Below are 14849 nucleotides of genomic sequence, written 5' to 3'. Positions count from 1 at the left end.
CAGCATCCCCTAACCAGTCCTCACTCACCTGCTTCTCTCAGCATCCCCTAACCAGTCCTCACTCACCTGCTTCTCTCAGCATCCCCTAACCAGTCCTCACTCACATGCTTCTCTCAGCATCCCCTAACCAGCCCTCACTCACCTGCTTCTCTCAGCATCCCCTAACCAGTCCTCACTCACCTGCTTCTCTCAGCATCCCCTAACCAGCCCTCACTCACCTGCTTCTCTCAGCATCCCCTAACCAGACATCACTCACCTGCTTCTCTCAGCATCCCCTAACCAGACATCACTCACCTGCTTCTCTCAGCATCCCCTAACCAGTCCTCACTCACCTGCTTCTCTCAGCATCCCCTAACCAGTCCTCACTCACCTGCTTCTCTCAGCATCCCCTAACCAGTCCTCACTCACCTGCTTCTCTCAGCATCCCCTAACCAGTCCTCACTCACCTGCTTCTCTCAGCATCCCCTAACCAGTCCTCACTCACCTGCTTCTCTCAGCATCCCCTAACCAGTCCTCACTCACCTGCTTCTCTCAGCATCCCCTAACCAGCCCTCACTCACCTGCTTCTCTCAGCATCCCCTAACCAGTCCTCACTCACCTGCTTCTCTCAGCATCCCCTAACCAGTCCTCACTCACCTGCTTCTCTCAGCATCCCCTAACCAGTCCTCACTCACCTGCTTCTCTCAGCATCCCCTAACCAGTCCTCACTCACCTGCTTCTCTCAGCATCCCCTAACCAGCCCTCACTCACCTGCTTCTCTCAGCATCCCCTAACCAGTCCTCACTCACCTGCTTCTCTCAGCATCCCCTAACCAGTCCTCACTCACCTGCTTCTCTCAGCATCCCCTAACCAGTCCTCACTCACCTGCTTCTCTCAGCATCCCCTAACCAGTCCTCACTCACCTGCTTCTCTCAGCATCCCCTAACCAGTCCTCAATCACCTGCTTCGCTCCATCTGCTCTTTACGTGCGCCTAAAACTCCACCAGTTTTAAATATATATAATTTAGCTGTGATGCAGGCCCAGACCTTGAGGAGAGTTCTGTTACATTTCTCCACTGTTACATTGGATCAGCGCGCAAAATGAGCAACGTTGATATATTGTATAATTGAATTGCCTGTTATAGCAAGAGCACAGACCAGTCTGAGGAGACTTTGATAGGTCACTGGCATGCAGCCTCAGTGTCAGAGGGAAAATGGAGCACCGCTTCGGGACAGGCGTTCAATATGACCCATATTACGAGAGAGGTGTCCCCATACAGATCATTATGTAGTGTTGTCCCCATACAGATCATTATGTAGTGTTGTCCCCATACAGATCATTATGTAGTGTTGTCTCCTGACTGACACACAGATCATTATGTAGTGTTGTCCCCTGACTGACACACTGACATACAGATCATTATGTAGTGTTGTCCCCTGACTCACACACTGACATACAGATCATTATGTAGTGTTGTCTGTCCCCTGACTGACACAATGACATACAGATCATTATGTAGTGTTGTCTCCTGACTGACATACAGATCATTATGTAGTGTTGTCCCCTAACTGACATACAGATCATTATGTAGTGTTGTCCCCTGACTGACACAATGACATACAGATCATTATGTAGTGTTGTCCCCTAACTGACATACAGATCATTATGTAGTGTTGTCCCCTGACTGACACAATGACATACAGATCATTATGTAGTGTTGTCTCCTGACTGACATACAGATCATTATGTAGTGTTGTCCCCTGACTGACACAATGACATACAGATCATTATGTAGTGTTGTCTCCTGACTGACATACAGATCATTATGTAGTGTTGTCCCCTGACTGACATACAGATCATTATCTAGTGTTGTCTCCTGACTGACACAATGACATACAGATCATTATGTAGTGTTGTCTCCTGACTGACATACAGATCATGATGTAGTGTTGTCCCCTGACTGACACAATGACATACAGATCATTATGTAGTGTTGTCTCCTGACTGACATACAGATCATTATGTAGTGTTGTCCCCTGACTGACACAATGACATACAGATCATTATGTAGTGTTGTCTCCTGACTGACATACAGATCATTATGTAGTGTTGTCCCCTGACTGACATACAGATCATTATCTAGTGTTGTCTCCTGACTGACACAATGACATACAGATCATTATGTAGTGTTGTCTCCTGACTGACATACAGATCATGATGTAGTGTTGTCCCCTGACTGACACAATGACATACAGATCATTATGTAGTGTTGTCTCCTGACTGACATACAGATCATTATGTAGTGTTGTCCCCTGACTGACATACAGATCATTATCTAGTGTTGTCCCCTGACTGACATACAGATCATTATGTAGTGTATATTCATTCCTCCATCTATATCACAGCGAGGCCTTTACAAAGATGAGCAAATCAGCCATTCTATGCAGTATTCTATTATACATTGAACAGCATGAAGTTAAATTCACTATGTGTTGTAGTGAGTAAATGTGTGAATATCGGTGACAGGTTTTTTGAGAACGTTTAGAAAATGTGAACAAGTGTCCGGGGGACGGGGCGAACAGGATGCTAGGCCACTGATCACCCCCCCCCTTACCGTGGTATTGTGATACTTGGCCTGGTATTGTATGGTTAGCTACCTGTCTGGGATGCCCAGTCTCTTGACACTACGGTACACAGATAGTGTGTTGGCCACATGACGATAGTTGAACCAGAATCTGGATGTGCACACCTATGAGGAAAAGGACAGAGTTAATTTTGCATTAAATGTTAATGCAGAAAGCACAAAATTCAACATCTTGGACACTTCATAAAAAACATATTACGATTGAAGTGTGTGTGTGTGTGTGTGTGTGTGCATAATTACTCACCAAAACTGCCCAGTTGTTTGTGTGTCCACTGCTGAAGAATTGACCAGCTTTAGCCTGCAACATTTCAAAAAGGTTAAGGGTAGTTCGTTAGGTCGGGTACCATTGTATTGACCAGCACACAAGGACATAACAATAGAGTATGGAGAGTGGTGGCAGGTTGGCGCTGGTCAATGCGCCGGATGCGTTTTTTTTATTTTCGAGTCACTTTATTTACAAAATATTTCCCCTAAACATAGAATCAAGATGTTTCGACTATGTGCGACTGTCGATAACTTCAGAACGAAATGGACTACTAATACAAAGTGGCCAAAATATTAGCAATTGTTACCAACATGTGAGGAATAAAGTGATGCTTCAAAATGCCAGCAGCATACCACCCTACATACCACTCACTGGTGGCTAAACACGGTTGGTCCCGGAGTTTACCCAGAATGCCCCGTGCGGCCCATCCCCGTGCGGCCACAACGTACACATTAAAACGATTCCACATCTCCTCAGTCATCTCTGGTACATCCCTGATGATTTGGTCCAAAAAGCTACATTTCCTTACTGTGTTTAAAGAAGAGTCTGACTGGACATATAGAGTGGACCATAGTAAAAATAGTCTTTGTAGCAAACAGTTAGTTAGTTAGCTAGCCTAGCAAGATGTACAATGTACAAACGACAGAACAAGATCAGACAGGGATATTAACATTAGCTAACTTAGCTAACTAGATTAGCAAGCAGTAGTGGTTAAACAGCAAGGTGAAACGAATATTTTTGAACGAGTATCGCTAAGAAAAAAGGTGCTATATATTTACCTCGATATTATTACTTTCCACCGCGCCAGGAACAATAAACAGGCTGAAAAGTGTCAATACTTTCAGGGAACAGCAGCTAGCCATGTTGCTACTACAGGAAGAGCTATCGCCCTCAGATGACGTAGGTGCTACGTGCTTCTTCTTCTTTGATGATATCACGGTCCGCAAACTAACGTTGAAGGTGCATGCCGCCACCTACTGTGCTGGAGTGTACAATTAATCGTGGTCTGACAAATTCTGTACTAAGAAAAAATATATATATTCAATACTGAAACAATCCACATTTAAGATGATTCAGCATGTCAACAGCCATTTTGACAGTAACTATTTCGCCATATCCACTATAACCTTAAACCTGGCATTTCTGCTTTCCACATCCAAGTCATGTTGATAACCTTACCAATGAAAGCTATGAAGTTTATTTACTTTCAAAGTGTCCTTTGACCCTGCACATTCATGATGACAAGATTTTGGAAAAGGTATCGAAACCATGCCAGGACCAGCAGAAGCACCAGTCCTGACATTAGGGCCACTTCATACAGGCCAGGAGCAGCAGAAACACCAGCCCTGACATTAGGTCCATTTCGTACAGGTCAGGACCAGCAGAAACACCAGTCCTGACATTAGGTCCATTTCGTACAGGTCAGGACCAGCAGAAACACCAGCCCTGACATTAGGTCCACTTCGTACAGGTCAGGACCAGCAGAAGCACCAGTCCTGACATTAGGTCCACTTCGTACAGGTCAGGACCAGCAGAAACACCAGTCCTGACATTAGGTCCACTTCGTACAGGTCAGGACCAGCAGAAACACCAGTCCTGACATTAGGTCCACTTCGTACAGGTCAGGACCAGCAGAAACACCAGTCCTGACATTAGGTCCACTTCGTACAGGTCAGGACCAGCAGAAACACCAGTCCTGACATTGGGTCCACTTCGTACAGGTCAGGACCAGCCATGGAAGCTCCATCAGTCCTCACTGTGATTCCACCAATCTGTCTTATAGCCTCTGCATATGATACATCATGACTGATTCTAGATCTATGAGCCTCTCTAGTCTCTCTCTACACCTGTTCAACCCCCTCAATTACAACACTGAACCTTAACATTTCTCTCTCAGTCACCATAATCATGTGTTCCTCCACACTTGGCCCATATTGATCCAAATGGTCCAAGCACACCAAGACAGTCGTGAAGAGGGCACGACAAAACCTATTCCCCCTCAGGAAACTAAAAAATGTTGGCATGGGTCCTGAGATCCTCAAAAGGTTCTACAGCTGCAACATCGAGAGCACTGGTTGAATCACTGCCTGGTACGGCAACTGCTCGGCCTCCGACCGCATGGCACTACAGAGGGTAGTGCGTACGTCCCAGTACATCACTGGGGCAAAGCTCCCTTTCATCCAGGACCTCTCCACCAGGCGTTGTCAAATTAAGGGCCTAAAAATTGTCAAAGACCCCAGCCACCCCAGTCATAGACTGTTCTCTCTGCTACCGCATGGCAAGCGGTACCGGAGTGCCAAGTCTAGGCTTCTCAACAGTTTTTACCCCCAAGCCATAAGACTCCTGAACAGGTAACCAATGATTACCCAGACTATTTGCATTGTGTTCCCCCCCAACCCCTCTTTAACGCTGCTGCTACTCTCTGTTTATCATATATGCATAGTCACTAACTATACATTCATGTACATACTACCTCAATTGTCCCGACCAACCAGTGCTCCCTCACATTGGCTAACCGGGCTATCTGCATTGTGTCCCACCACCCGCCAAACCCTCTTTTTACGCTGCTGCTACTCTCTGTTTATCATATATGCATAGTCACTTTAACCATATCTACATGTACATACTACCTCAATCAGCCTGACTAACAGGTGTCTGTATATATCTACATGTACATACTACCTCAATCAGCCTGACTAACAGGTGTCTGTATATATCTACATGTACATACTACCTCAATCAGCCTGACTAACAGGTGTCTGTATATAACTACATGTACATACTACCTCAATCAGCCTGACTAACAGGTGTCTGTGTATATCTACATGTACACACTACCTCAATCAGCCTGACTAACCAGTGTCTGTGTGTATAGCCTCGCTACTGTTATTCACACTCTTTTTACTGTTGTTTTTATTTCTTTACTTACCTATTGTTCACCTAACACCTTGTTTGCACTATTGGTTAGAGCCTGTAAGTAAGCATTTCACTGTAAGGTCTACTACACCTGTTGTATTCAGCATTTCACTGTAAGGTCTACCTACACCTGTTGTATTCAGCATTTCACTGTGAGGTCTACTACACCTGTTGTATTCAGCATTTCACTGAAAGGTCTACTACACCTGTTGTATTCAGCATTTCACTGTAAGGTCTACTACACCTGTTGTATTCAGCATTTCACTGTAAGGTCTACTACACCTGTTGTATTCAGCATTTCACTGTAAGGTCTACTACACCTGTTGTATTCAGCATTTCACTGTAAGGTCTACTACACCTGTTGTATTCAGCATTTCACTGTGAGGTCTACTACACCTGTTGTATTCAGCATTTCACTGTGAGGTCTACTACACCTGTTGTATTCAGCATTTCACTGTCAGGTCTAGTACACCTGTTGTATTCAGCATTTCACTGTGAGGTCTACTACACCTGTTGTATTCAGCATTTCACTGTAAGGTCTACTACACCTGTTGTATTCAGCATTTCACTGTAAGGTCTACTACACCTGTTGTATTCAGCATTTCACTGTAAGGTCTACTACACCTGTTGTATTCAGCATTTCACTGTGAGGTCTACTACACCTGTTGTATTCAGCATTTCACTGTAAGGTCTACTATACCTGTTGTATTCAGCATTTCACTGTAAGGTCTACTACACCTGTTGTATTCAGCATTTCACTGTGAGGTCTACTACACCTGTTGTATTCAGCATTTCACTGTGAGGTCTACTACACCTGTTGTATTCAGCATTTCACTGTAAGGTCTACTACACCTGTTGTATTCGGCGCACGTGACAAATAAACTTTGATTTGATATTTTCTCTCCTTTACACTGAGAAGGCCAGCATCCCGGAGATGCCTCTTCACTGTTGGCATTGAGACTGGTGTTTTGAGGGTACTATTTAATGAAGCTGCCAGTTGAGGACTTGTGAGGTGTCTGTTTCTCAAACTAGACACTCTAATGTACTTGTCCTCTTGCTAAGTTGTGCACCGTGGCCTCCCACTCCTCTTTCTATTCTGGTTAGAGCCAGTTTGCGCTGTTCTGTGAAGGGAGTAGTACACAGCGTTGTACGAGATCTTCAGTTTCTTGGCAATTTCTCGCATGGAATAGCCTTTATTTCTCAGAACAAGAATAGACTGACGAGTTTCAGAAGAAAGTTTTTTGTTTCTGGCCATTTTGAGCCTGTAATCGAACCCACAAATGCTGATGCACCAGATACTCAACTAGTCTAAAGGCCAGTTTTATTGCTTCTTTACTCAGAACAACAATCAGCCGTTTCCAGCTACAATAGTCATTTACAACATTAACAATGTCTACACTGTATTTCTGATCAATTTGATGTTATTTGAACAGACAATTGGCTTTTCTTTCAAAAACAAGGACATTTCTAAATGACACCAAACTTTTGAACGGTAGTGTGTGTGTGTGTATATATGTGTATATATATATGGTCTAAAGTAGTGCACTATATAGGGAATAGGGTTCCATTGGCCTCTGGTCTAAAGTAGTGCCCTATATAGGGAATAGGGTCCCATAGGACTCTGGTCTAAAGTAGTGCACTATATAGGGAATAGGGTTCCATAGGGCTCTGGTGTAAAGTAGTGCACTATGTAGGGAATAGGGTTCCATAGGGCTCTGGTCTAAAGTAGTGCACTATATAGGGAATAGGGTTCCATAGGGCTCTGGTGTAAAGTAGTGCACTATGTAGGGAATAGGGCCCCATAGGACTCTGGTGTAAAGTAGTGCACTCTATATAGGGAATAGGGTGCCATAGGGCTCTGGTCTAAAGTAGTGCACTATATAGGGAATAGGGTTCCATAGGGCTCTGGTGTAAAGTAGTGCACTCTATATAGGGAATAGGGTGCCATTGGGGACGTATCACAGGAGTCGACTGTGGGCCAATATCGTGAACAATTCTGGAATACAAAGAACACGTTCTCCTTGCTTTTGAGAGTAAGATTGTCACAGTGTATCTGCAGTGAGGCCTAGTCAGCGAGAGACAGACAGAGAGAGATAGATAGACAGAGAGACAGACAGGTGGAAATGATTAGAGTACACGGCCATTAAGGCCAGATCGTTCCTCAAGATGTTCAAACGTTCATAGATGACCAGCAGGATCAAACAACATAACCAATATAATGACTAATAGATTAACCAACATGACTAATAGATTAACCAATATAATGACTAATAGATTAACCAATATAATGACTAATAGCTTAACCAATATAATGACTAATAGATTAACCAATATGACTAATAGATTAACCAATATAATGACTAATAGATTAACCAATATGACTAATAGATTAACCAATATGACTAATAGATTAACCAATATAATGACTAATATATTAACCAATATAATGACTAATATATTAACCAATATGACTAATAGATTAACCAATATAATGACTAATAGATTAACCAATATGACTAATAGATTAACCAATATGACTAATAGATTAACCAATATAATGACTAATATATTAACCAATATAATGACTAATAGACTAACCAATATAATGACTAATAGACTAACCAATATAATGACTAATAGATGAACCAATATAACTAATAGATTAACCAATATAATGACTAATATATTAATCAATATAATGACTAATAGACTAACCAATATAACTAATAGATTAACCAATATAACTAATAGATTAACCAATATAATGACTAATAGATTAACCAATATAATGACTAATAGATTAACCAATATAACTAATAGATGAATCAATATAATGATGTCTACTAAGTAACAGTAGATAGAAATCTTGCTGAAACAAAATATATTTGTATAAATAACCTCACACTACCCGTGTGGGTCCACCAGAACCACCGTGTGGGTCCACCAGAACCACCGTGTGGGTCCAGCATGCCCATCAGTCAAAGCCACCGGCGCCACCGTGTGGGTCCACCAGAACCACCGTGTGGGTCCACCAGAACCACCATGTGGGTCCACCAGAACCACCGTGTGGGTCCACCAGAACCACCGTGTGGGTCCAGCATGCCCATCAGTCAATGCCACCGGCGCCACCGTGTGGGTCCACCAGAACCACCTTGTGGGTCCACAAGAACCACCTTGTGGGTACACCAGAACCACCGTGTGGGTCCAGCATGCCCATCAGTCAAAGCCACCGGCGCCACCGTGAGGGTCCACCAGATCCACCTTGTGGGTCCACCAGAACCACCGTGTGGGTCCACCAGAACCACTGTGTGGGTCCACCAGAACCACCGTGTGGGTCCACCAGAACCACCGTGTGGGTCCACCAGAACCACTGTGAGGGTCCACCAGATCCACCTTGTGGGTCCACCAGAACCACCAGGCTTCCTTACTGAACAATGTATTTATTTTCTATGAACTTGTATTGTATTCTTGTTTTGTATTTGATGTGTGTATCTTTGTAATTACAGAGCTCATTTGTACAAGAAACCTTGGTTTCACTCTGAACATGACTCCCTCCCAAATCATAGGTTTAAATAAAACAATGATTAATACTTGTGTTATTTTATTAAAAGGGAATAAAGATTCTCTGATACATGGGATCACATGAATCAGGTCAACATGGCTTTTGGTCACAAATGAGCCAACCACAGCACATTATAATATACTATTATATACTGGAGGCAGCAATAATAAATCCACAGAATAACAGAGGACTAAGGATATAGATTACTATTCACATACTTTTATTTCCACAGATATCCTCTAGCAGTTAAGAACATACTGTTATACACAGTTACAGAAGCAGTGCATGGTGGGTAGTGGGCATCTACTCAATTAAGGATGACAAAAATGTGTGTATAAAATAACGTGGGGCGAGAGATTTCCACTGCCACAAAATCATCAACCAAATCACCACCTCCTCCATTCTTCTCTTCGTTTTTTTAAAAATACAATCTTTTAAATTGGACGTTGAGGCAAACAGGCTAACTCTACAGCAGTTTCACAAACTCGGCCCTTTGGGCAACAACGTTTTGGCTTGTTGTCCTAGCACTACACAGCTGATTAAAAAGAATCAAAGATTGACGATGAGTTGGTTATTTCAATCAGCTGTGTCGTGTTAGGACAACAAACAAAACGTGCACTCAGGACAGTGTTTGGATAACCCCGACTTAGAGGATCTAAAACAAGGGTAGGCGACCCTGGACAGCGGTTGGATAACCCTGACTTAGAGGATCTAAAACAAGGGTAGGCTGATCCCAGATCCTGGAGCCACTTCATGTTTTTGATTTAACCGTCCTGGAATACCAGCTGTGTTGAATAGATAGATCACTGAACTGATCAATTAGCTCAGTTGGTCAGGTGTGGTGCCTCGTTGGAACGGGGTGGTCTACCCCTTATCTAGAGGCTTGCTGATGGGGCAGTTGAATAGAGGTCAGGGGTTGAAGGTCAAGGTTCGAGGCCAGGGGTTCAGAGGTGTGATTGATTCATAAAAAAAAAAAATGGCCCACAGATGGCAACTAGCTTTAGGTTGTCGTCATAGTTACCACTGGGCTACTATTATTATACTTTCTGCATGTGATCAACCACATGATCAACTACATGATTAACCACCTGATCAAACAACAGCATCAAACACATTGAAAAGAAAAACAATATATTTTCATTTTTCATCACAAGTTTAAGATTCACAAGTCTTCCATCAGCTCTCTGTGCTCTAGTGCTTCTCTGTTGGCGACTGAACAGATATTAGAGAAAGAAAGAGGTGAGGGAGAAGAGAGAAGAGGGGGAAGAGAAGAGAGAAGAGAGGAGAGAGAGAGGTGAGGGGGAAGAGAAGAGAGGAGAGAGAGAGGTGAGGGGGAAGAGAAGAGAGGAGAGAGGTGAGGGGGAAGAGAAGAGAGGAGAGAGAGAGGTCAGGGGGAAGAGAAGAGAGGAGAGAGGGAGAAGAGAGGAGAGAGAGAGGTGAGGGGGAAAAGAGAGGAGAGAGAGAGGTGAGGGAGATGAGAGGAGAGAGAGGGAAGAGAAGAGAGAGAGGTGAGGGAGAAGAGAGGAGACAGAGGTGAGGGAGAAGAGAGGAGAGAGGGAAGAGAAGAGAGAGAGAGGTGAGGGAGAAGAGAGGAGAGAGAGGGAAGAGAAGATAGGTAAGGGGGAAGAGAGAGAGGTGAGGGAGAAGAGAGGAGACAGAGAGGTGAGGGAGAAGAGAGGAGAGAGAGATGTGAGGGAGAAGAGCGGAGAGAGAGGGAAGAGACGATAGAGAGAGGTGAGAGAGAGGTGAGGGGGAAGAGGAGATAGAAGAGAGGAGAGTGACAGAGGTGACTAGCTGCTGGCTGACATTATCTCTATGGAGACGTGAGGTGGAGGTGTGTCAGGGGTCCGTTACCATGGCTTCATCTGACAACACCCGCTGTGTGAGTTACATCAGAAAATGCCTGTCTTCTGATTGGTTTAAAACCTAGTAGGAATGAAAGACACGCCTCTCATCAGCATCAAGCTCCTTTCTCAACCCCGCCTCCAGTTCACAACAGAAGAGGCTTGATTCACCAGAAATACTCAATGACAAATATCTATCGAGGAACATATTCACTCATCAACCAGACCCCCACACTACCATCAACACACCTCAGGTTAACAAGCAGCACACAGAGGTATGGGGGAGAGGAGGAGGAGGAAGAGGATGGCCCTCCTTGAGTCTTTCTTGGCGGTCAGGAATGTCGGTGTGCCCTTTTCATATTTTTTTATTTTTTTTATAGTGTTATTTTTTCGTATATTTTTCAGAGACTGTTCTGTTCAGTTTGTTGGTTGTTATGGTAACCGGTCAGAGAAGTGAGCGTGTCCCAGACCTCTTCTTAGAGCCAAAATGGAGTCTGCTGGGCAGCCAGTTTCACCTCCCCCCACCACCACCAATGGGATTCCTGCCAGTCTGCTGGGCTAGCAGGGCGGGGTGAGCAGAGTAGCTGGTGTGAGAACCGTCTAGATTCGGGTCTGAGAGACAGAGCCATGAGCCATGGCGCCACACACTACCAGTTGGTTGCTGCTGTAGGTTGAGTCTGGGGCTAGGGGCCGCTGGGGTGTAGCTGAAACTGTGAACTCTGGGATCTGGAGGCTAGCTGAGGCTAGCTGTCGTAGCCTAGCTGACTGAGGCTAGCTGTGTGGGCTGAGGCTGGGTAACTGTGGCCCCTGGGATCTGCAGGCTAGTTGTCGTAGTAGGCTAGCTGTGTGGGCTGAGGCTGGGTGTCTGTGGCCCCTGGATGCTAGGGACCCTTCGTGTGTAACTAAAACTATGGCCCCTGGGCTGAGGCATAGGCTGGAGTTCAGGGGCCAGTCTGTGGCCCCCGTCATCTGTTAGCAGGATAGTAGTTGGGGTCCAGGTAGTTATATCCAGGGGTCTGAGCCAGACAGTAGTCCCTGTCTAGGAAGGTCTCATGGTGATGGACAGGCTCCAGATGGTGGTCTGGCGTGTGGCTCTCAGTCTTGTACAGGCTGGGGGAGGGGACAAACGAGGGTTAAGAGGTTAATAACTAACCGTTTAAACTGTGAAAAGTTATCTACGACAGACGCAACAAGGCTGCTAATGTGTAGGTTCATAAACGGCCATTAGGAAACGTGTAGAAAGGTAGACTTGTTCTTAAAGGCCCAATGTAGTCAAAAATGTGTTTTTCCTGTATTTTAAATATATTTTTACACTATGAGGATGAAATAATACTGTGAAATTGTGAAAATTATGATCATGACCTTTTAGTGTTAGAGCTGTTTGTAAATCTATTAGAGCTGTTTGTAAATCATCTGTTAGAGCTGTTTGTAAATCATCTGTTAGAGCTGTTTGTAAATCATCTGTTAGAGCTGTTTGTAAATCATCCATTAGAGCTGTTTGTAAATCATCTGTTAGAGCTGTTTGTAAATCTGTTAGAGCTATTTGTAAATCATCTATTAGAGCTGTTTGTAAATCATCTGTTAGAGCTGTTTGTAAATCATCTATTAGAGCTGTTTGTAAATCTGTTAGAGCTGTTTGTAAATCATCTGTTAGAGCTGTTTGTAAATCTGTTAGAGCTATTTGTAAATCATCTATTAGAGCTGTTTGTAAATCTATTAGAGCTGTTTGTAAATCTATTAGAGCTGTTTGTAAATCATCTGTTAGAGCTGTTTGTAAATCTATTAGAGCTGTTTGTAAATCTATTAGAGCTGTTTGTAAATCATCTATTAGAGCGGTTTGTAAATCTATTAGAGCTGTTTGTAAATCATCTATTAGAGCTGTTTGTAAATCTATTAGAGCTGTTTGTAAATCATCTATTAGAGCTGTTTGTAAATCTGTTAGAGCTGTTTGTAAATCTGTTAGAGCTGTTTGTAAATCATCTGTTAGAGCTGTTTGTAAATCATCTATTAGAGCTGTTTGTAAATCATCTGTTAGAGCTGTTTGTAAATCATCTGTTAGAGCTGTTTGTAAATCTATTAGAGCTGTTTGTAAATCTGTTAGAGCTGTTTGTAAATCATCTATTAGAGCTGTTTGTAAATCATCTGTTAGAGCTGTTTGTAAATCATCTGTTAGAGCTGTTTGTAAATCATCTATTAAAGCTGTTTGTAAATCTATTAGAGCTGTTTGTAAATCTGTTAGAGCTGTTTGTAAATCTATTAGAGCTGTTTGTAAATCTGTTAGAGCTGTTTGTAAATCATCTGTTAAAGCTGTTTGTAAATCATCTATTAGATCTGTTTGTAAATCATCTATTAAAGCTGTTTGTAAATCTATTAGAGCTGTTTGTAAATCTATTAGAGGTGTTTGTAAATCATCTGTTAGAGCTGTTTGTAAATCATCTGTTAGAGCTGTTTGTAAATCATCTGTTAGAGCTGTTTGTAAATCTATTAGAGCTGTTTGTAAATCATCTGTTAGAGCTGTTTGTAAATCATCTGTTAGAGCTGTTTGTAAATCATCTGTTAGAGCTGTTTGTAAATCATCTGTTAGAGCTGTTTGTAAATCTGTTAGAGCTGTTTGTAAATCATCTATTAGAGCTGTTTGTAAATCTGTTAGAGCTGTTCACTCCCAGCCTATTTGATTCCTACTGAACAGACCTCAGTCAACACATAGTCCTGTTTGGTTCCTACTGAAGAGACCTCAGTCAACACATAGTCCTGTTTGGTTCCTACTGATCCTCAGTCAACACATAGAGCTGTTTGGTTCCTACTGTACAGACCTCAGTCAACACATAGTCCTGTTTGGGTCCTACTGAACAGACCTCAGTCAACACATAGTCCTGTTTGGTTCCTACTGAACCTCAGTCAACACATAGTGCCTGTTTGGCTCCTACTGAACAGACCTCAGTCAACACATAGTCCTGTTTGGTTCCTATTGAACAGACCTCAGTCAACACATTGTCCTGTTTGGTTCCTACTGAACAGACCTCAGTCAACACATTATCCTGTTTGGTTCCTACTGAACAGACCTCAGTCAACACACAGTCCTGTTTGGTTCCTACTGAACAGACCTCAGTCAACACATTGTCCTGTTTGGTTCCTACTGAATCTCAGTCAACACATTGTCCTGTTTGGTTCCTACTGAACAGACCTGTCAACACATTGTCCTGTTTGGTTCCTACTGAACAGACCTGTCAACACATAGTCCTGTTTGGTTCCTACTGAACAGACCTCAGTCAACACATAGTGCCTGTTTGGCTGTGTTTAAAAAAATTGTTTTAACCCATTTCTAGCCTGATGAACAGAGCCCCAGCCAGGCAGGACTCACCAGTCGGAGCAGTTGGAACAGAAGTCCACAGCGTTGTCTGAGGGACAGTCCTGACAATGCCACCGCACGCCCTGAATGGGCTCCACACCACACACGTCACACTGCAGAGAGAGACACAGGAGCACAGGGTTAACATGCCATTATAAACCGGGAAGTATGGGTCCTGGATGCTGATTGGCTGAAACAACATTTCAGACTTGTGTATATTAGACAATATACCACAGGTGTGATGTAAGAATACTAGTTTTCTGTTCAATTTCTGTTGGTAACCAGCTTA

At 43.3% G+C, this 14849-nt stretch overlaps 2 protein-coding genes across 5 annotated transcripts in view; both read right to left on the bottom strand.

The window, feature by feature from the left end:
• The window catches only part of LOC139386958 (phosphatidylinositol glycan anchor biosynthesis, class K), a 30849-nt gene extending 27033 nt beyond the window's left edge, over positions 1–3816 (bottom strand). The window contains exons 1-3 of one of the 3 annotated variants that reach the window (XR_011629108.1): positions 3669–3816; positions 2869–2922; positions 2638–2729 (exon numbers count right to left, since the gene is read on the bottom strand). Coding sequence is in view for 1 of the 3 variants with exons in the window: in XM_071132869.1 (XP_070988970.1) it covers positions 2638–2729; positions 2869–2922; positions 3669–3752 (230 nt within the window). In the remaining 2 variants the exon portion in view is untranslated. The remainder of the gene's footprint in view (positions 1–2637; positions 2730–2868; positions 2923–3668) is intronic. The other 2 variants (XR_011629109.1, XM_071132869.1) reach the window with 2 other exon arrangements.
• Positions 3817–9566: 5750 nt separating this feature from the next.
• The window catches only part of LOC139386927 (ZZ-type zinc finger-containing protein 3-like), a 132577-nt gene continuing 127294 nt past the window's right edge, over positions 9567–14849 (bottom strand). For both annotated transcript variants that reach the window (XM_071132818.1, XM_071132819.1), the window contains 2 exons: positions 14573–14673; positions 9567–12321 (listed from right to left, as the gene is read on the bottom strand). In XM_071132818.1, the coding sequence (XP_070988919.1) occupies positions 12177–12321; positions 14573–14673 (246 nt within the window). In that variant the 3' untranslated portion in view covers positions 9567–12176. The remainder of the gene's footprint in view (positions 12322–14572; positions 14674–14849) is intronic.

This window comes from Oncorhynchus clarkii, chromosome 28 (genome assembly GCF_045791955.1).
Source record: "Oncorhynchus clarkii lewisi isolate Uvic-CL-2024 chromosome 28, UVic_Ocla_1.0, whole genome shotgun sequence".
Taxonomy (NCBI): Eukaryota; Metazoa; Chordata; class Actinopteri; order Salmoniformes; family Salmonidae; genus Oncorhynchus; species Oncorhynchus clarkii.
This window is presented reverse-complemented; position numbering and strand designations above follow the sequence as displayed.